The sequence below is a fragment of the Oncorhynchus clarkii genome, chromosome 9, assembly GCF_045791955.1.
Source record: "Oncorhynchus clarkii lewisi isolate Uvic-CL-2024 chromosome 9, UVic_Ocla_1.0, whole genome shotgun sequence".
NCBI lineage: Eukaryota > Metazoa > Chordata > Actinopteri > Salmoniformes > Salmonidae > Oncorhynchus > Oncorhynchus clarkii.
In genome coordinates, this window is record NC_092155.1 from 65081200 (window position 1) to 65104575 (window position 23376).

At 41.5% G+C, this 23376-nt stretch overlaps 1 protein-coding gene across 1 annotated transcript in view; it reads left to right on the plus strand.

Annotated features, from left to right (window-relative positions):
- Positions 1–23376, plus strand: part of LOC139416750 (protein diaphanous homolog 1) — a 47961-nt gene that overhangs the window by 23214 nt on the left and 1371 nt on the right. The window contains exons 12-16 of the mRNA XM_071165788.1: positions 3817–3969; positions 16834–16963; positions 17071–17103; positions 17506–17603; positions 19586–19669. Coding sequence (XP_071021889.1) covers positions 3817–3969; positions 16834–16963; positions 17071–17103; positions 17506–17603; positions 19586–19669 — 498 coding nt within the window. The remainder of the gene's footprint in view (positions 1–3816; positions 3970–16833; positions 16964–17070; positions 17104–17505; positions 17604–19585; positions 19670–23376) is intronic.

The following is a 23376-nucleotide window of genomic DNA, read 5'->3' on the forward strand; positions in this document are numbered from 1 at the left end:
ATATTACAGGCATAAGTCACATTTAGAAGATTCCTCTTAAGAGGACAGCTAGTTGCTAATCAGTTCAGGTCACCCAGAAAATAGACCTCTCTGTTAACATCACAAACACTATCAACTTCTTCACACACATAATCTAAATATTGACTGTTAGCACTTGGTGGCCGATAGCAACACCCTAAACCAATAGGCATGCGATGAGGCAGGTGAAACTGCAAAAACAACACTTAAATAACACTTGACATGAGATCTTCTCTAAGCATTACAGGGATATGGCTCTAAAAATATACAACACCTCCCCCATAGGCATTCCTGTCTCTTCTGTAGATGTTACATCCTTGTATTGCTACTGCTGCATCATCAAAGGAATGATCTAAGTGAGTCTCAAAGATGGTTAATATATGAACATTAACTGATGCTATCAAGTTATTGGTTTCATTAACCTAATTTTTAAGGCTACATATCATACTATGGGCTATTTTAGCCCTTTCCTGTGTAGCTGTTCAGATAGATAAAATATGGAAAAGAACAAACAAGAGAAAAAAACAACAGCATAATTCAGAAGTCCATCAACCAGTTGATATGTGTAAGTGGCTTGGCTCTCTCATCCTGTCCAAGCTTTTGGGAGGGAGGGTAGACAATGAGCCTGCCATAGCGGATGTAAGCAATGTCCCCATGTGCTCTGGCAGCTTTCATGGCTGGGATAAGTCTTTTCCTCTTCTGGCGCACAGCTTAAGGATAGTCCTTGTTGAGGAAGATGTACGTTCCTCTAAAGTTCTTGGCTCTTTCCAGAACAGCCACCCTTGTCCTTGAACCTCAGGAACTTGACCACGATCAGCCTGGGTGTCACGTTCTGTCCTTAGTTCTGTTGTTATGTTTTTGTTTTAGTATGGTCAGGGCGTGAGTTGGGTAGGTTGTCTATGTTCCTTTTTCTATGATTTGGGATTTCTGTGTTTGGCCTGGTATGGTTCTCAATCAGAGGCAGCTGTCATTCGTTGTCCCTGATTGAGAACCATACTTAGGTAGCCTGGTTTCAATTTTGAGTGGTGGGTGATTATTTTACGTGTCAGTGTTTGTTTCCACACGGGACTGTTTCGTTTGTTTCGGTTATTCATGTTGTTATTTTGTAGTTTAGTGTTCATGTAAATAAAGTATCGTTATGGACACTTACCACGCCGCACATTGGTCCGATCTCTCCTACTCCTCCACAGAGGAGGAAGAAGAAAATCGTTACACTGGGCCTGTCACCTGGGCCAGTGGTGAATTTTCCAGTACTGTGGGCTCGTTCCATCTCAATCTTCCTGTGGTCCGTCTTCAGTTTCTCAGTGATCATTTCGTTCACATTGTCCTCCCCTTCTGACATTTTCTGATTCTACAAGAAGTTGGGGAAACAACCACATAAAAATAAAAGCCGTACATTTAGAGAATTATTCTGAATTAGGTGTGATCTCGTTAAGATTCTGCAATTCCGTCAACAACGATGTTGTTCCGCCTTGATAGTCCCTTGAGGTAATCTGATTTCTCTGTTGTTATCATGAATCCACATACTGAACTGATGTCCTCTCTCAATGACTTACCGATTGCTGTCATCTTTCTGTTGTCCTGTTTAAACTCACATAGACACTTTTAACCTCTGTAGAATTCAGCATCCAGAAACACCTGTTGTGTTCTGCTTAGACTCATATTCTCTCCACTCTACATTAACAACTCACTGTGACCATTAGCTATCTGCTGTAGATGCAGATAGCTAGTGCATTCAACTGGTAGACAAAAAACGTTGTATTGTCACATACACAGGATAGACTAGACCTGAGCATAAGCGAAAAACCTAATAACAATTGAATGGGTGCACAAGATATTAACATTACAATGTATTGCATGGAATATATTATGTTTACCTTTCAAAGACGGTATCCTCACCAATAATTGTCTTTGTTAATGGGTTTCATCAAGAAGTTGCAATTTGTTCCTGCAATGTAGGCTGATAATGGTTAGCATTTCAATCTAACAAAAATATAAAAAAGAAGAACATAAGTCAATTCTCTAATGCAAAATGTCATCGTAATTCATCATGGTTTATAACATAAATAAAATTGACTTCTGAAAAAGTAAGTAAGAAACACAAAGGCTTTCTCCTCTTTAAAAGTACCTAAGCTCTTAGAGTTAAAGTGCGAAACTGAAGTATTTTTGTTCCATTCATTTGTCGCTGGATAGTTAAATTCCACTCATGAAAGAATGGCTGAGATGCACTTTTACATAACCTTCTACGTTTGTGAAATGCAAATAATTTTCTATCGCCTTAATTCAACAAATAAATGTTCCACCTCACACCTTAATATATTAAATAGCAATTTGTAAAATCCAAATGTTGTTTACACATATTGTATGAAAACCCTTTTCACCCCTCTACCATCTAAAAATACTTTCCAAAATGTAGTTGCAATTCATAGACAGTAGCACAGTGTTGATTATGGATTATTACATGATTATGGAATGGTGTGTGTACTGCATTCTGTGTGTGTACTGTATATTGCAGGATTATCCTAAATATAATTATGTGAGATAGTAACACCTGCCTGTGCCTTGCATTTATTTGTTGTTGGAGTTTTGGTTGGTCACACAGTCGGTTTGACTTCTATTACTATGGTACATGGTCTGTACCTCTAAATCCAAATAGGATATTTGTATCTGATAAGATCTTACTCCGATCTTCTGCTATGCAAGAAACTATTATTCTCAATTTTGCAGCATAGGGTGACAATTAATATTCTTGTTGCTGTCATGAGCCCAGCAGTTTGTATTTGTATGTCAGACCTATTCTTTGCACAATCAATTCAATTGGACAGTGCAGTTAGATTAACAAGAATTTAAGCTTTCTGCCAATATCAGATATGTCTATGCCCTGAGAAAATTTTCTTGTTACTTTTCTTGTAATCGCATTAGCTCAACCGTCCCATTGGGGACCCACCGATCCTGTAGAGGTTTTATGTAACCGTCTGTCGTTTGTAACCATACCATATGTAACATATCATACTAATTAGAGTTCCCAGATTTACATTTACTATGTTATGTCTAGTCTATGAGACCAGGCTGCAATGAGAGGTTGCCCCCTTCAAAACCTGATTTGCATTCTTTGTATTTGCATTCTGCTCTGTTAAGGCTTGAGGAGGTCACACTAGTGTGCTATGGGAAGTTACTTTGTAAACTTGAGCATATGGTTGGATGTTGTATCAGACACACACCTTTGCTAAGTGGATTTGTTTTTCCAGAGGGCTGCTCTGTCTCCCCACTACATCCCATCCTCACCTTCCTCCTTACTTTACTAGCAGACCTGGAAATTCTGTGTTGTTGAGAGAGATTGCAAACAAAATCTAATACCTGTCCCATTTTTTTATACATTCTATGAATATCGTGCAGTGTGCACCATGTTTCTTAGATATATAAGACACAATTGCTTGTGATAGGATGGTTAAAAACTGTGTAGTATGAATGATAACAAGTAATATAATCTGAAAACCACAATGAAATGCATATGATGAAAATATAATTACTTTTGCAATGTAGAACAAGTCAATCTACTTGTTTACCTCAAAATACAAGCCTATCTTCCAAAATAAATGTGTGCTATTGAAATGTTGTCACGTCTCTAGTCTGACTGCAAATTTATTTGAAAACCAAAAAGGATTTCGCCTGGGTTTACTCAACTCTCATAAGCTCATGAATCAGACAAAATAAAAGAGTCTGATTCAGAAAAAAAGAGTGAGTATGAAGTTGGATTAGTGAAATGACTTCTCCTGAACCACTATCTTTGTCTTTCAGCTGATTAACCAGAAGATCAGGATGTGCACGCAGTTGTACAGCTCCAGGTCGTTTGTCTCCGTGCTGGAGTACCTGCTGGCCATCGGCAATTACCTCAATGAGAACGCAGGGAAGGGAAAGGCCAAGGGATTCCGCCTCTCCTCCTTAACTAAAGTAGGTGCTCCTCTCCTCTGCTGTCACCTGACCTTTGGTGGAGTGTCCAGCACTAGGCTAATAAAACTTCTCATTGATATACACAGACGGATCTCCCTCCTCCTTCTCGCTCCTTTCAGTTTCTTCTCCTATCCATCCTCTGCCTGGTCAGCTGAGTCCAACTCAGGTTGGGTCATTACCCCTAGTGTGTCTAACTCTGACACGCAGGTAATTGTATCACCGCCTGGCTTCACAAATCAAATGGAACCTCTTGTCATGGTGCAGATGCTGGGCTGGTGGACATTGGACAAGTCTACTGTGAGGTACCCTACAATTCACAGTGGGCAATGGCAGCCGCAACTTCTTTCACCTTACTGGTTCTTTTCTTTAAATCTCAATATTGGTAGTCTTAGATTAGCCTTGTTTTGGATTAGACTCCTTGTTTATTAGATACATGCTTTTTTTATACATTTATCTGGGATCATTTTAGATCTCTCTGAACTATTAGAATAGGTCTTTCAGCATAGTAGACGACTCCTTGGCAGTTTCTATAGATTGCCGCCTAAGCCGCTGCTGTGCTGTACTGGTCCCCTGATGGGAAGATTTAATGGCACTTTGCCCCAGATTTAAAATGCTTCCTCTCTATCTAATAAGACTGGAGTCTCTTACTCCCAAAGCCTCACATAGAAGGTTTGATGGTGAAACAGAGAGGGCTAAATTGTTTGCACTGTGAGGGGACTCTGTGTTTGAAATAAATGGCTGGACCTGGAAGTTGATACAGTAACTGTAAGGTAAGAGAAAGCCATAGAGGTTGTTGTTGTTAATCTTCAAGTTGATGATGCGTGCATCTCTTCTAGACTGGTCCTCGGGGAAGTGCCCTGGACCTCAAATTGGTAAACAACGTAACCTAAAAAAGACTATGGAATAAATCCCATCACAGGATTAGAGAGAGAGAGATGTCCCCTTTGCATTTCAATTAAGACAGAAGGCATAAGCCACTGTGATGCAGCAAGGCTTGAATTTTAGAAAGATCATTAACATTTTATATAAAAATGTTGAATATGGATGCATTTTTATTGATTTATTATATTCATTTTCAGGAAACTTAACACTCCTCAAGTATTTTTTTATTCACAGAAAAAGCTCCCCACTGTCTAAGTAAGGACACAACGTATTACGGCTCTAGTAAAGGTGATAATGACTCTGCATGTACAGTGCCTTGCGAAAGTATTCGGCCCCCTTGAACTTTGCGACCTTTTGCCACATTTCAGGCTTCAAACATAAAGATATAAAACTGTATTTTTTTGTGACGAATCAACAACAAGTGGGACACAATCATGAAGTGGAACGACATTTATTGGATATTTCAAACTTTTTTAACAAATCAAAAACTGAAAAATTGGGCGTGCAAAATTATTCAGCCCCTTTACTTTCAGTGCAGCAAACTCTCTCCAGAAGTTCAGTGAGGATCTCTGAATGATCCAATGTTGACCTAAATGACTAATGATGATAAATACAATCCACCTGTGTGTAATCAAGTCTCCGTATACATGCCCCTGCACTGTGATAGTCTCAGAGGTCCGTCAAAAGCGCAGAGAGCATCATGAAGAACAAGGAACACACCAGGCAGGTCCGAGATACTGTTGTGAAGAAGTTTAAAGCCGGATTTGGATACAAAAAGATTTTCCAAGCTTTAAACATCCCAAGGAGCACTGTGCAAGCGATAATATTGAAATGGAAGGAGTATCAGACCACTGCAAATCTACCAAGACCTGGCCGTCCCTCTAAACTTTCAGCTCATACAAGGAGAAGACTGATCAGAGATGCAGCCAAGAGGCCCATGATCACTCTGGATGAACTGCAGAGATCTACAGCTGAGGTGGGAGACTCTGTCCATAGGACAACAATCAGTCGTATATTGCACAAATCTGGCCTTTATGGAAGAGTGGCAAGAAGAAAGCCATTTCTTAAAGATATCCATAAAAAGTGTCGTTTAAAGTTTGCCACAAGCCACCTGGGAGACACACCAAACATGTGGAAGAAGGTGCTCTGGTCAGATGAAACCAAAATTGAACTTTTTGGCAACAATGCAAAACGTTATGTTTGGCGTAAAAGCAACACAGCTCATCACCCTGAACACACCATCCCCACTGTCAAACATGGTGGTGGCAGCATCATGGTTTGGGCCTGCTTTTCTTCAGCAGGGACAGGGAAGATGGTTAAAATTGATGGGAAGATGGATGGAGCCAAATACAGGACCATTCTGGAAGAAAACCTGATGGAATCTGCAAAAGACCTGAGACTGGGACGGAGATTTGTCTTCCAACAAGACAATGATCCAAAACATAAAGCAAAATCTACAATGGAATGGTTCAATAATAAACATATCCAGGTGTTAGAATGGCCAAGTCAAAGTCCAGACCTGAATCCAATCAAGAATCTGTGGAAAGAACTGAAAACTGCTGTTCACAAATGCTCTCCATCCAACCTCACTGAGCTCGAGCTGTTTTGCAAGGAGGAATGGGAAAAAATTTCAGTCTCTCGATGTGCAAAACTGATAGAGACATACCCCAAGCGACTTACAGCTGTAATCGCAGCAAAAGGTGGCGCTACAAAGTATTAACTTAAGGGGGCTGAATAATTTTGCACGCCCAATTTTTCAGTTTTTGATTTGTTAAAAAAGTTTGAAATATCCAATAAATGTCGTTCCACTTCATGATTGTGTCCCACTTGTTTTTGATTCTTCACAAAAAATACAGTTTTATATCTTTATGTTTGAAGCCTGAAATGTGGCAAAAGGTCGCAAAGTTCAAGGGGGCCGAATACTTTCGCAAAGGCACTGTAATATGGAGGCTTTTATGATGTAATGTTTTTGTTATGATGTGATGATTTTTGTTTTGATTTGTTTTCAAATCACATTGATAAGAAACACACAGCCATATCTGAGTAACAAAAGCATTAGCAATACCTTGAACAATCAGTTGACCTCATCAAGTTAATGCAAAAATGGAAGAGTCAAGGAAAACCTTGTGGATTGTTGATACATGCATCCAATAATACAAAGCAACATGCCTCAATATTAACACAGAGAGAAATTAAATGTTTAGTGTTTAGGTTAACAGAAACTGTACATTGAGATCCTATGGTTTGAGTAGCCTTGGGGCAAGGCACTTGCGTTTGTACACGCAGCGCACAAAAATGTGTGCATTCTTTTGCTCTGCTGTGCATCTCAAGGCCTGGTAGGAACAGTAGTTATGTGGCTCAGCCAGGACTCTGTGGCATAGGACTGCTGCAGGTGAACCAGCATGGCTGATCTCTCCTATTTCTTTTTCTGGTGAAGATCTCTGTGTAGACCGAAACAGCACAGTATGACTTGGTAGCAAGATGGTGCCGACAGACAGGGTTGCCTCGCTTCTAGTCCTTAGAAAACTATTCAGTATTTTGTTTTTGTATGTATTATTTCTTACATTGTTGGCCCAGAAAATCTTAAGTGTTATTACATACAGCTGGGAAGAACTATTGGAAATCAGAGCGTCGTCAACTTACCAACATTACGACCAGGAATATGACTTTCCTGAAGCGGATCATTTGTTTGATCTGATTCCAGAGGCCGACCCAAAACAACCTCGCCACAGAAGACCTTCTGACCTTCTGGTCAGACTTCAGAGTCGTGCACACCACCCACCGCTTCTGAGTATATTACTCGCCAATGTCCAGTCTCTAGATAACAAGGTTGATGAAATTAGGGAAAAGGTTGCTTTCCAGAGAGACATCAGAGATTGTAATATACTCTGTTTCACAGAAACATGGCTCTCTCGGGATATGTTGTCGGAGTCGGTACAGTCACCGGGATTCCTTATGCGTCACGCCGACAGAAATAAACATCACTCTAGGAAGAAGAAGGGCGGGGGGTGTATGCTTCATGATTAACGACTCATGGTGTAATCATAACAACATACAGGAACTCAAGTCCTTTTGTTCACCTGACCTAGAATTCCTCACAATCAAATGCCGACCATATTATCTCCCAAGAGAATTATCGTCGGTTAATGTCACAGCCGTATATATCCCCACTCTTGCCGATACCATGATGGTCCTCAAGGAACTTCACTGGACTCTCTACTCTCCTTGTTCCAAGATGGCGTAGCAGTCAGATGTCCTCGTCTTGTCCCCGTGTATGTATATTTTATATCTTTTTATATTTTTCTTCGCATATCTTTTTATATATTTTTTCTAAAAACTCAACTTCAAACACTCTCCTGCAACCAGCCTCACCAAATGTGGTGCGGATCAGTTTTTTTTCCAAAAGTATTATTCACCTCGTATCCGAAATCCACAAAATAAGTTAGCCAGCTCACTAGCTAAGGTTAGTATTCAGCTAACCACGGCTAGTGGTCATCAGCTATCCTTTAGCTCGGAAAGCTATCGCAAGTTTTGTACAACGCGACTCAGACCAGAGCATACCGGACCTATTTTCTCTCCATATCCCCGGATTTATACCGCAAGCTTTGGACATTTACACCTGGATCTTGCAGCTAACTAGCTGCTATCCGAGTGACTATTGGCTAACGTCGATTCCGGAGCAAACACCAATTATCCCGGAGCTAGCCAGCTGAAGAGTTCCGTCAGCCACTCCTGGGCTACAATCACCTATCCGGACCCGTTTTACTGCCGATGCGGAGCCCCATCAGGCCTTCACGACTGGAATACCAACGTTATCTGCCCGAGGGAGTTATTCAACTGGCCCCTCCATCGCGACGTAACCCGAAAGCCCATCTGCTAACTGCGGCCCGCTAATCGTTAGCTGTCTTGAGCATATCGGCTGCTATCTGAACAGGTCTGTCGAACAATCTTCTTGGGCCACTATAACTATTTTGACAATTGGATTTGGTCCCCTCTACCACACGGAACCCCACTAATCTACAGACGGAAATGCACGGGGTGGCTAAAAACAGACCTCCATCTTCTGCTAGCTTGCTACCCATGGCTCGGCTAGCTGTCTGAATCGCCGTGACCCCAACCAACCTCACTACTCACTGGACACTTATGATCACTCGGCTGAGCATGCCTCTCCTTAATGTCAATATGCCTTGTCCATTGCTGTTCTGATTAGTGTTTTTGGGCTTATTTCACTGTAGAGCCTCTAGCCCTGCTCATTATACCTTATTTATACCTTCAGTTCCACCACCCACACATGCGATGACATCACCTGGTTTCAATTATGTTTCTAGAGACAATATCTCTTTCATCATCACTCAATGCCTAGGTTTACCTCCACTGTATTCACATCCTATCATACCTTTGTCTGTACACTATACCTTGAATCTATTTTATCGCCCCCAGAAAACTGCTCCTTTTACTCTCTGTTCCAGACGTCCTAGACGTCCAATTCGCATAGCTTTTAGCCATACTCTTATCCTACTCCTCCTCTGTTCCTCTGGCGATGTAGAGGTGAATCCAGGCCCTGCAGTGCCTAGCTCCACTCCTATTCCCCAGGCGCTCTCTTTTGATGACTTCTGTAACCGTAAAAGCCTTGGTTTCATGCATGTTAACATTAGAAGCCTCATCCCTAAGTTTGTTTTATTCACTGCTTTAGCACACTCTGCCAACCCGGATGTCTTAGCCGTGTCTGAATCCTGGCTTAGGAAGACCACCAATAACTCTGAAATCTCCATCTCTAACTACAACATTTTCAGACAAGATAGAATGGCAAAAGGGGGCGGTGTTGCAATCAACTGCAGAGATAGCCTGCAGAGTTCTGTCCTACTATCCAGGTCTGTACCCAAACAATTAGAACTTCTACTTTTAAAAATCCACCTCTCTAAAAACAAGTCTCTCAGCGTTGCCGCCTGCTATAGACCACCCTCTGCCCCTGCTGTGCTCTGGATACCATATGTGAACTGATTGCCCCCCATCTATCTTCAGAGCTCGTGCTGCTAGGTGACTTAAACTGTGACATGCTTAACACCCCGGTCATCCTACAATCTAAAGCTTGATGCCCTCAATCTTACACAAATTATCAATGAACATACCAGGTACAACCCCAAAGCCGTAAACACGGGCAACCTCATAGATATCATCCTAACCAACTTGCCCTCTAAATACACCTCTGCTGTTTTCGACCAAGATCTCAGCGATCACTGCTTATTGCCTGCATCCGTAATGGGTCAGTGGTCAAACGACCTCCACTCATCACTGTCAAACGCTGACTGAAACACTTCAGCGAGCAGGCCTTTTCTAATCAACCTGGCCCGGGTATCCTGGAAGGATATTGACCTCATCCCGTCAGTAGAGGATGCCTGGTTATTCTTTAAAAATGCCTTCCTCAACATCTTAAATAAGCATGCCCCATTCAAGAAATGTAGAACCAGGAACAGATATAGCCCTTGGTTCTCTCCAGACCTGACTGCCCTTAACCAACACAAAAACATCCTGTGGCGTTCTACATTAGCATCCCGTGAAATGCAACTTTTCAGGGAAGTTAGAAACCAATATACACAAGCAGTTAGAAAAGCCAAGACTAGCTTTTTCCAGCAGAGATTTGTTTCCTGCAACACAAACTCAAAAAAGTTATTTGACATTGTAAAGTCCATGGAAAACAAGAGCAACTCCTCAAAGCTGCCCACTGTCACCACCGATAAATCCACTATAATTGACAATTTCAATAATCCGTTTTCTACGGCTGACCATGCTTTCCATCTGGCTACCCCTACCCCGGTCAACAGCACTGCACCCCCACAGCAACTCGCCCAAGCCTTCCCCATTTCCCTTTCTCACAAATCCAGTCGTCTGATGTTCTGAAAGAGCTGAAAAATCTGGACCCTTTCTTTCTAAAATGATCTGCCGAATTGGTTGCAACCCCTATTACTAGCCTGTTCAACCTCTCTTTCGTATCGTCTGAGATTCCCAAAGATTGGAAAGCAGCTGCGGTCATCCCCCTCTTCAAAGGGGTGGACACTCTTGACCCAAACTGCTACAGACCGATATCTATCCTACCCTGTCTTTCTAAGGTCTTCGAAAGCCAAGTTAACAAACAGATCACCGACCATTTCGAATCCCACCGTATCTCCTCCGCTATGCAATCTGGTTTCAGAGCTGGTCATGGGTGCACCTCAATTTTTTTTTAAAATAACTATGCAAGTCAGTTAACAACAAATTCTTATTTTCAATGACATCCTAGGGTGGGTTAATTGCCTGTTCAGGGGCAGATTGACAGATTTGTACCTTGTCAGCTCGGGGATGTGAACTTGCAACCTTTTGGTTACTAGTCCAACTCGCTAACCACTAGGCTACCCAGGATATCGTCCTAAACGATATCTTAACCGCCATCAATAAGAAACAATACTGTGCAGCCATATTCATTTACCTGGCCAAGGCTTTTGACTCTGTCAATCACCACATCCTCATTGGCAGACTCAACAGCCTTGGTTTCTCAAATGATTGCCTCGCCTGGTTCACCAACTACTTCTCAGACAAGAGTTCAGTGTGTCAAATAAGAGGGCCTGTTGTCCGGGCCTCTGGCAGTCTCCATGGGGGTGCCACAGGGTTCAATTCTTGGGCCGAGTCTCTTCTCTGTATACATCAATAATGTCGCTCTTGCTGCTGGTGAGTCTCTGATCCACCTCTACGCAGACGACACCATTCTGTATACTTCTGGCCATTCTTTGGACACTGTGTTAACAACACTCCAGACGAGCTTCAATGCCATACAACTCTCCTTCCGTGGCCTCTAACTGCTCTTAAATACAAGTAAAACTAAATGCATGCTCTTCAACCGATCGCTGCCCGCACCTGCCCGCCCTTCCATCATCACTACTCTGGACAGCTCTGACTTAGAATATGTGGACAACTACAAATACCTAGGTGTCTGGTTAAACTGTAAACTCTCCTTCCAGACTCACATAAAATATCTCCAATCCAAAGTTATATCTAGAATTGGCTTCCTATTTCACAACAAGGCATCCTTCACTCATGCTGCCAAACATAACCTCGTAAAACTGACCATCTTACCGATCCTCAACTTTGGCAATGTAATTTACAAAATAGCCTCCAACACCCTACTCAACAAATTGGATGCAGTCTATCACAGTGCCATCCGTTTTGTCACCAAAGCCCCATATACTACCCACCACTGCGACCTGTATGCTCTCGTTGTCTGGCCCTCGCTTCATACTCCTCGCCAAACCCACTGGCTCCAGGTCATCTACAAGACCCTGCTAGGTAAAGTCCCGCCTTATCTCTGCTCGCTAGTCACCAGAGCAGCACCCACCCGTAACACGCATTCCAGCAGGTACATCTCACATGTCACCCCCAAAGCCAATTCCTCCTTTGGCCGCCTCTCCTTCCAGTTCTCTGCTGCCAATGACTGGAACAAACTACAAAAATCTCTGAAACTGGAAACACTTATCTCCCTCACTAGCTTTAAGCACCAACTGTCAGAGCAGCTCACAGATCACTGCACCTGTACATAACCCATCTATAAATAGCCCAAACAACTACCTCTTCCCCTACTGTATTTATTTATTTATTTTTCTCCTTTGCACCCCAGTATTTCTACTTTGCACAATCATCTACTGTCAAATCTACCATTCCAGTTTTTTAATTGCTATATTGTATTTACTTCGCCACCATGGCCTATTTATTACCTCCCTTATCTCACCTCATTTGCTCACATTGTATATAGACTTATTTTTCTACTGTATTATTGACTGTATGTTTGTTTTACTCCATGTGTAATTCTGTGTTGTTATATGTGTCGAACTGTTTTGCTTTATCTTGGCCAGGTCGCAGTGGTAAATGAGATCTTGTTCTCAACTTGCCAACCTGGTTGAATAAAGGTGGAAAAAAATAAATAAGACATTTACAAACTGGAAACCACATGTCCTGAGGCTGCATTTTTTGTAACTGGGAATTTTAACAAAGCAATTGTAAGAACAAGGCTACCTAAATTCTATCAGCATATTGATTTTAGCACTCGTGCAGGCAATACACTGGATCACTGCTACTCTAACTTCCGCAATGCATATAAGGCCCTCCCCCACCCTCCTTTCAGCAAATCTGACTACGACTCCATTTTGCTCCTCCCGTCCTATAGGCAGAAACTCAAACAGGATGTACCTGTGACAATAACTATTTAACGCTGGTCTGACCAATCGGAATCCACGCTTCAAGATTGTTTTGATCACACGTACTGGGACATGTTCCGGGTAGCTTCAAAGAATAATATCAATTTATACTCTGAATCGGTGAGTGAGTTTATAAGGAAGTGCATTGGAGATGTTGTACACACTGTGACTATTAAAACCTACTCTAACCAGGAACTGTGGATAGAAAGCGCGAACAACCGCATTTAACCATGGAAAGATGCCTGGGAATATGGCTGAATACAAACAGTGTAGTTATTCCCTCTGAAAGGCAATCAAACAAGCGAAATGTCGGTAAAGGGACCAAGTGAAGTCTCAATTCAATGGCTCAGACATAAGACGTACGTGGCAGGGTCTACAGGCAATCACAGACTACAAAATGAAAGCCAGCCACGTCATGGACACCGATGTCTTACTTCCAAGACAAACTAAAAACCTTCTTTGCCCGCTTTGAGAATAATACAGTGTCACCGATGAGGCTCACTACCAAGGACTGTGAGCTCTACTTCTCCATGGCCGACGTGAGTAAGACATTTAAACGTGTCGCAATGCTCGCAATGCTGCCGGCCTAGCCATCCCTAGCCGCGTCCTCAGAGCACACGCAGACCAGCTGGCTGGTGTGTTTACGGACATATTCAATCTCTCTCTATCCCAGTCTGCTGTCCCCACATACTTCAAGATGACCACCATTGTACCTGTACCTAAGAAGGCAAAGGTAACTGAACTAAATGACTATCGCCCCATAGCACACATTCTGTCAGCATGAAGTTTTTTGAGAGACTAGTCAAGGATCATATCACCCCCACCTTACCTGCCACCCTAGAGCCACTTCAATTTGAATACCGTCCCAATAGGTCCACAGACAATGCAATCGCCTTCACACTGCATACTCGCCTATCCCATCTGGACTAGAGAAATACCTATGCAGAAATGCTGTTCATTGACTACAGCTCAGCATTCAACACCATAGTACTCTCCAAGCTCACCATTAAGCTTGAGGCGCTGGGTCTCAACCCCGCCCTGTGCAATTGGGTCCTGGACTTCCTGACGGGCCGCCCCCCAGGTGGTGAAGTTAGGAAACAACATCTCCACTTCACTGATCCTCAAAACTGGGGCCCGACAAGGGTGCATGCTCAGCCCCCTCCTGTACTCCCTGTTCACCCATGACTGCATGGACATGCATGCCTCCAACTCAATCACCCAAGTTTCCAGACGACACAACAGTAGTAGGCTTGATCACCAACAATGGCAAGACAGCCTATATGGAGGAGGTGATGGTCTCTTGGAATGTGGTGTCAGGAAAACAACCTCTCACTCAAAGTGAACAAAACAAAGGAGATGATCGTGAACTTCAGGAAATAGCAGTGCGAGTACTCCCTATCCATATCGACAAGACAGCAGTGAAGAATGTGAACAGTTTTAAGTTCCTCGGCATACACATCACGGACAAACTGAAAACGTCCACCCACACAGACAGTGTGGTGAAGAAGGCACAACAACACCTCTTCAACCTCAAGAGGCTGAAAAAATGTGTCTTGTCACCTAAAACCCTCACAAACTTTTACAGATGCACAATTGAGAGCATCCTATCAGGCTGTATCACCTCCTTGTATGGCAACTGCACCACCCACAACCGCAAGGCTCTCCAGAAGGTGGTGCGGTCTGCACAACGCATCACTGGGGGCAAACTACCTGCCCTCCAGGACACCTACAGCACCTGATGTCACAGGAAGGCCAAAAAGATCATCAAGGACAACAACCACCTGAGCCACTGTCTGATCCCCCCGCTACCATGCAGAAGGCGAGGTCAGTACAGGTGCATCAAAACTGGGACCGAGAGACTGAAAACAGCTTCTATTTCAAGGCCATCAGACTGTTAACTTCTTTGGGATAGGGGGCAGCATTTTCACTTTTGGATGAATAGCGTGCCCAGAGTAAACTGCCTCCTACTCAGTCCCAGATGCTAATATATGCATATTATTAGTAGTACTTGATAGAAAACACTCTGAAGTTTATAAAACTGTTTGAATGATGTCTGTAAGTATAACAGAACTCATATGGCAGGCAAAAACCTGAGAAAAAAAACAGGAAGTGGGAAATCTGAGTTTTGTAGTTTTTGAACTCAGCCCCTATCGAATACACAGTGGGATATGGGTCATTTTGCACTTCCTAAGGCTTCCACTAGATGTCAACCATCTTTAGAACGTTGTTTCAGGCTTCCACTGTGACGGGGGAGCGAATGAGAGCTGTTTGACTAAGGGGTCTGGCAGCAGCCTTGTTCTCAGTCACGCGCATTTCACATGAGAGGTAGCTCTCGTTCCATTGCTTTTCCACAGAAAATTGAATTCTCCGGTTGGAACATTATTGAAAATTTATGATAAAAACATCCTTAAGATTAATTCTATACTTAGTTTGGCAAGTTTCTACGACCTGTAATATAACTTTTCGTCCGACACGTTCGGCTGGACCTGAACACGTGTTTGGATTTGTTTACATAAAGCGCTAACCAAAGAAGCTATTTGGACATAAATGATGGACATTATCTTACAAAACAAATATTTATTGTGGAACTGCGATTCCTGGGAGTGTATTCTGATGAAGATCATCAAAGGTAAGTGAATATTTATAATGCTATTTCTGACTAATATTGACTGCGCAACATGGCGGATATTTATTTTGGCTGGTTTGGGCTCTGAGCGCCATACTCAGATTATTTTCCGTTAAGTTTTTTTGAAAACTGACACAGCGGTTGCATTAATTAAGGAGAAGTGTATCTAAAGTTCCATGCATAACACTTCAATTTTCATCAACATTTATAATGAGTATTTCTGTGAATTAATGTGGCTCACTGCAAAATCACAACATGTTTTTTAACTACTGAACATAACACACCAATGTAACATTTGATTTTTGGATATAAATATGCACTTTATCGATCAAATCATACATGTATTGTGTAACATGAAGTCCTATGAGTGTCATCTGATGAAGATCATCAAAGGTTAGTGATTAATTATTTGATCTCTATTTGTGCTTTTTGTGACTCCTCTCTTTGGCTGGAAAAATGGCTGGGTTTTTCTGTGACTTGGTGGTGACCTAACATAATCGTTTGTGGAGCTTTCGCTGTAAAGCACTTTTGAAATCAGACAGTCTGGCTGGATTAACGATAATTTTATCTTTAAAATGGTGCCTAATACTTGTATGTTTGAGAAATTTGATTAATGAGATTTCTATTGATTTGTATTTGGTGCCCTGCAATTTCATTGGCTGTTGGCGAGGGGTTCCGCTAGTGGAAACAACTGTCACTAACACAGAGAGGCTGCTGCCTACATACAGGCTTGAATTCATTGGCCACTTTAATAAATGGATCACTAGTCACTTTAATAATGCCTCTTTAATAATGTTTACATATCTTTCATTACTCATCCCATATGTGTATATACTGTATTTTTATACCATCTATTGCATCTTGCCTATTGCCGCTCGGTCATCACTCATCCATATATTTATATGTATATATTCTTATTCAATCCCTTTACTTAGATGTGTGTGTATTAGGAAGTTGTTAGATTACTTGTTAGATATTACTGCACTGTCAGAACCTGAAGCACAAGCATTTCACTACACTCACAAAAACATCTGCATGTGACCAATAAAATTAATATTTGATTTATCGTTAACTGTTTTTATAATGGAGAGCGTGTTGCACGCCACCTTCGAATGTCCCTCATGAACCCCACAGATCTCCCAGCTCCGTGGGATAGACAGGAAGTTCACCTTGCTGCATGCCCTTGTGGAGCAGATCATGTTGCACGAACCCGGCTTGGCCACTTTTCCACAAGAGTTGACGGAATTCGAAACTGTCCCTGGGGGTAAGTAATCAAGATTTTGGTCAAAGCCCCGAAAACCTGTACTTTATGTTTCAATTGGAGCAGTTTAGGTAAAACAGTTAGGTATTTCTCTCTGTGTTTCTGATCAGCTTCCATTAAAGGCCTTACTGCTGAAGTGGACGGTGAGTCTACCACGTTTCCAATTCTGTCCAATAATGTCTCTGTAAAAAACAGGTGTTGCTCTTTACAGTGCTGAGATCTAATTATAGTGACTGTATTTTTTATATACCTATGAATAATATTATCTAAGATAGGATGATGTAGCTAGTTCAAAGAGATGACCGGTTTGATGGCGCAATTAAATGTAAAGTGTGAAGACATGTAGGCCTAATATCAGCTTCATGTATAGACATTTATGATTACTTTTTGGCTGAAGAATTGTGTTGAATAGTTGACATGAGTGCAGATCATCCACTTGGCTTGATCCAGCAGCAGAAAGGAGAAAATAGTGATTTCAAGTAGAGAGTATTTGCTTCAGTGATCAGGTATGATGGATGATGGACATGATGTGTCATCCCCTCCAGTTCTCAAGAATGAGTTACAGAAGACCATTCAGTACAAGAAAACGTACAAGAGAAGAAACCAAGGCGATCAACACCCAAAGTTTTTCAAAGACCTGAAGGTAAGTTATTCTGATAGCCCTGTTCTTTCTTTTCAGTTCATATTCAGACAAACAGATATAAGATTAAGAGAAACACAAGAAAAACTTTGACACGCTGAATTAGCATCAGTCAGTTGCATTTCACCATCACACTATATCGTTAATTCACAGTTCTTATCTCAGGATGAGCACATCATAGGGAAGTTCATTTCTATTTGCCCGATATACTGAGTGTTGCTTCATACAGTGCCTTGCGAAAGTATTCGGCCCCCTTGAACTTTGCGACCTTTTGCCACATTTCAGGCTTCAAACATAAATATATAAAACTGTATTTTTTTGTGAAGAATCAAAAACAAGTGGGACACAATCATGAAGTGGAACGACATTTATTGGATATTTCAAACTTTTTTAACAAATCAAAAACTGAAAAATTGGGCGTGCAAAATTATTCAGCCCCTTAAGTTAATACTTTGTAGAGCCACCTTTTGCTGCGATTACAGCTGTAAGTCGCTTGGGGTATGTCTCTATCAGTTTTGCACATCGAGAGACTGACATTTTTTCACATTCCTCCTTGCAAAACAGCTCGAGCTCAGTGAGGTTGGATGGAGAGTATTTGTGAACAGCAGTTTTCAGTTCTTTCCACAGATTCTCGATTGGATTCAGGTCTGGACTTTGACTTGGCCATTCTAACACCTGGATATGTTTATTTTTGAACCATTCCAGTGTAGATTTTGCTTTATGTTTTGGATCATTGTCTTGTTGGAAGACAAATCTCCGTCCCAGTCTCAGGTCTTTTGCAGACTCCATCAGGTTTTCTTCCAGAATGGTCCTGTATTTGGCTCCATCTATCTTCCCATCAATTTTAACCATCTTCCCTGTCCCTGCTGAAGAAAAGCAGGCCCAAACCATGATGCTGCCACCACCATGTTTGACAGTGGGGATGGTGTGTTCAGAGTGATGAGCTGTGTTGCTTTTACGCCAAACATAACGTTTTGCATTGTTGCCAAAAAGTTCAATTTTGGTTTCATCTGACCAGAGCACCTTCTTCCACATGTTTGGTGTGTCTCCCAGGTGGCTTGTGGCAAACTTTAAACAACACTTTTTATGGATATCTTTAAGAAATGGCTTTCTTCTTGCCACTCTTCCATAAAGGCCAGATTTGTGCAATATACGACTGATTGTTGTCCTATGGACAGAGTCTCCCACCTCAGCTGTAGATCTCTGCAGTTCATCCAGAGTGATCATGGGCCTCTTGGCTGCATCTCTGATCAGTCTTCTCCTTGTATGAGCTGAAAGTTTAGAGGGACGGCCAGGTCTTGGTAGATTTGCAGTGGTCTGATACTCCTTCCATTTCAATATTATCGCTTGCACAGTGCTCCTTGGGATGTTTAAAGCTTGGGAAATCTTTTTGTATCCAAATCCGGCTTTAAACTTCTTCACAACAGTATCTCGGACCTGCCTGGTGTGTTCCTTGTTCTTCATGATGCTCTCTGCGCTTTTAACGGACCTCTGAGACTATCACAGTGCAGGTGCATTTATACGGAGACTTGATTACACACAGGTGGATTGTATTTATCATCATTAGTCATTTAGGTCAACATTGGATCATTCAGAGATCCTCACTGAACTTCTGGAGAGAGTTTGCTGCACTGAAAGTAAAGGGGCTGAATAATTTTGCACGCCCAATTTTTCAGTTTTTGATTTGTTAAAAAAGTTTGAAATATCCAATAAATGTCGTTCCACTTCATGATTGTGTCCCACTTGTTGTTGATTCGTCACAAAAAAATACAGTTTTATATCTTTATGTTTGAAGCCTGAAATGTGGCAAAAGGTCGCAAAGTTCAAGGGGGCCGAATACTTTCGCAAGGCACTGTATTGCATTATTTTTCTCTTATGGTGTCTGCTGTCAGTTTGCAGTGGTAGTTTTGTGATGCAACAAAAAAACAGAAGGTATTCTGATATTATACATCAAATAATGTTCTACTTTCTCCCTCTCACCCAAGATGGCGATTGAGAAGTACAAAACCGATCTCTCCCTGCTGACAAAGAGGTCTGAGGAGATGAAGAAACTCTACACTGACATATTGGTAATCCCTGAGTTATTATTTTAATATGTCTGTTGTGTTGCCCCTCCGGAGATAAATGGTTCCTCTAGTCCTGAAATGTCGAGATGACCCTTTTCCATTGTTTCAGCTTATCTATCTTTCCACTATGGAGGGTGGAATGGGGATTGAAGAGGATATACACTACCGTTCAAAAGTTTGCAGTCACTTAGAAATGTCCTTGTTTTTGAAAGAAAAGCAAAGAAAGGTCCCAGTGCACAATTGAGCAAGAGGACAAGTACATTAGTGTCTAGTTTGAGAAACAGACGCCTCACAAGTTGTCAACTGGCAGCTTCATTAAATAGTACCGGCAAAGCACCAGTCTCAAGGTCAACAGTGAAGAGGCGACTCCGGGATGCTGGCCTTCTAGGCAGAGTTGCAAACATAAAGCCATTTCTCAGACTGGCCAATAAAAATAAAATATTAAGATGGGAAAAAGAACACAGACACTGGACAGAGGAACTCTACCTAGAAGGCCAGCATCCCGGAGTCGCCTCTTCACTGTTGACGTCGAGACTGGTGCTTTGCCGGTACTTTTTAATGAAGCTGCATTTTGAGGACTTGTGAGGCATCGGTTTCTCAAACTAGACACTCTAATGTACTTGTTCTCTTGCTTAGTAGACATACGCTGTATTTCTGATCAAGTTGATGTTATTTTAATGGACAAAAACAAGGACATTTCTAACTGACCCCAAACTTTTAAACGGTAGTGTATATCTTCTTATGTCTAGGGGTTCCACTAGCGGACAACATTTTGCTGAAAAGGCAGCACACGGAATTCAAAAATATTTTGGGGAAATATGTAACTTTTATACATTCACAAGTGCAATACACCAAATTAAAGCTTAACTTCTTGTTAATCTACCCATCCTGTCCGATTTCAAAAAGGCTTTACAGCAAAAGCACAACACATGATTATGTTAGGTCAGAGCCTAGTCACAAAAACACATACATCCATTTTCCAGCCAAAGAGAGGAGTCCCAAAAAGCAGTAATAGAGATAAAATTAATCACTAACCTTTGATCTTCCTCAGATGGCACTCATAGGACTTGTTACACAATACATGTATGTTTTGTTTGATAAAGTTCATATTTATATAAAAAAAATCTCAATTTACATTGGCGCGTTATTGTTCAGTAATGTTTTGCTTCCAAAACATCCAGTGATTTTGCAGAGAGCCACATCAATTTACAGAAATAGTCATCATAAACTTTAATATAAAATACAAGTGTTATGCACATAATTAGAGATATACTTCTCCTTAATGCAACCGCTGTGTCAGATTTCAAAAAACTTTACTGAAAAAGAAAACCATGCAATAATCTGAGTACAGCGCTCAGACAACATAACAAGCCATACAGATATCCGCAATGTTGAGGAGTCAACAGAAGTCAGAAATAACGGTATAAATATTCACTTACCTTTGATGATCTTCATCAGAATGCACTCCCAGGAATCCCAGTTCCACAATAAATGTGTGATTTGTTCAATAAAATCCATAATTTATGTCCAAGTACCTCCTTTTGTTAGCGTGTTCAGTCCAAACTCATGACGCGTGGGCAAGTCCAGGCGAAAGTTCAGAAGAAAAGTCATACTACAGTTCATAGAAACATGTCAAACGAAGTATAGAATCAATCTTTAGGATGTTTTTAACATAAATCTTCAATAATGTTCCAACCCGGAGAATTCCTTTGTCTGTAGAATTGCAATGGAACGCAAGCTAACTCTCACATGAGCAAGCTTGATCAGCTCATGCCACTCTGGCAGACCTCTGACTCATTCAGCTCCCATTCCCCCCTCCTTCACAGTAGAAGCATCAAACAAGGTTCTAAAGACTGTTGACATCTAGTGGAAGCCATAGGAAGTGCAATTTGACCCCATAGACACTGTATATTGGATAGGCAATGAGTTGAAAAAGTACAAACCTCAGATTTCCCACTTCCTGGTTGGATTTTTCTCAGGTTTTCGCCTGCCATATGAGTTCATCATTCAAACAGTTTTAGAAACTTCAGAGTGTTTTCTATCCAAATCTACTAATAATATGCATATATTAGCAACTGGGCCTAAGTAGCAGGCAGTTTACTCTGGACACGCTTTTCATCCAAACGTGAAAATGCTGCCCCCTATCCCAAACAGGATATATCTTTTTTTAAAATGTATCTTCAAGGTTACTTCTGCAGCAGATGCTTAAACTTGATATACAATAGTTAGCATAGACCACAGACTGTCCCTATTAATACTGTAATACACAGGAGGGTATTGGAGTCGGTCCCTATTTTACATTTTAGCCATTTAGCAGACAATCTTATCCAGAGCGACTTACAGGAGCGATTAGTGTTAAGTGATTTGCTCAAGGGCACATCAGTAGGTTTCACCTAGTCAGCTCGGAGATTCAAACCAGCAACCTTTCGGTTACTGGCCCAACCTCTTAACCACTAAGCTACTACGAAGCCCTATTAATACTGTAATACACAGGAGGGTTTTATAGTCTGTCCCTATTAATACTATAATACGCAGGAGGATATTAGAGTCTGTCCCTATTAATACTATAATAAGCAGGAGGATATTAGAGTCTATCCCTAGTAATAGTGTAATACACAGGAGGATATTAGAGTCTGTCCCTATTAATACTATAATAAGCAGGAGGGTATTAGAGTCTGTCCCTATTAATACTATAATACGCAGGAGGATATTAGAGTCTGTCCCTATTAATACTATAATAAGCAGGAGGATATTAGAGTCTATCCCTAGTAATAGTGTAATACACAGGAGGATATTAGAGTCTGTCCCTATTAATACTATAATAAGCAGGAGGGTATTAGAGTCTGTCCCTATTAATAATATATACACAGGAGGGTATTAGAAGCTATCCCCATTAATAGTATAATACACTGGATGTTATTAGGTATCTAACGGAAGTGGTTTGTCTCTCAGATTCAGTCATAGACAAGATGACGGAGTGTTACTTTTTGATACACATAAGAAGATGCTTAGGGATATTTACCAACTTAGTACACCTTTATTTTAGTGTAGTTTGGCATCAGCCTAGGGGCTGTTTCTGCCCAGTCAGAACAAAGTAAAACTCTTACAGAACAATGTATTTTTAAAGAAAGTAACAGCCATTTTCCAACCTCCCCTATTTCCAGAAGGACAATCCATCATCACAAAGAGTCCATCTGACTCTGCTGTGTTCTGGGTTTGAGTTGTGAGCCTTGACAGAGTGACGGGTGAGCCTTGACAGGGTGAGGGGTGAGCCTTGCCAGGAAATTGTGATATAGTAGGTTCCACAATTAAATTCCTGTGCACTCCAAACTTTATCCTTCCCACCCTCTCGCACACACACGGACGCACGTACGCACACCAATAATGATGTGCTACAGCCTGAGCCAGCAGCAGCATAGAGAGGAGAGAGACAGAGAGAGAGAGAGAAGACTGACCCTGACACAGCTTATATCTGTGACATTATCAGAACCTTCTCTCTGCTCCCCAGGGGAACAAAATTGCTGCAGTCAGACACGGAACCAATGGTAGTAGACTATACTGCATGCTTAAATTGCTCTCCCAGTGTTACTGTAACTTGGGCATGTTAATTTAGGGTGAAATGCATCAAAATACTTTAAAGTTAATAGGTTAAATTCAGAGTTCCATATGTGCTGCAGTGTTGTTGGCGTAGCTTTTCTGATTAGTGGTGT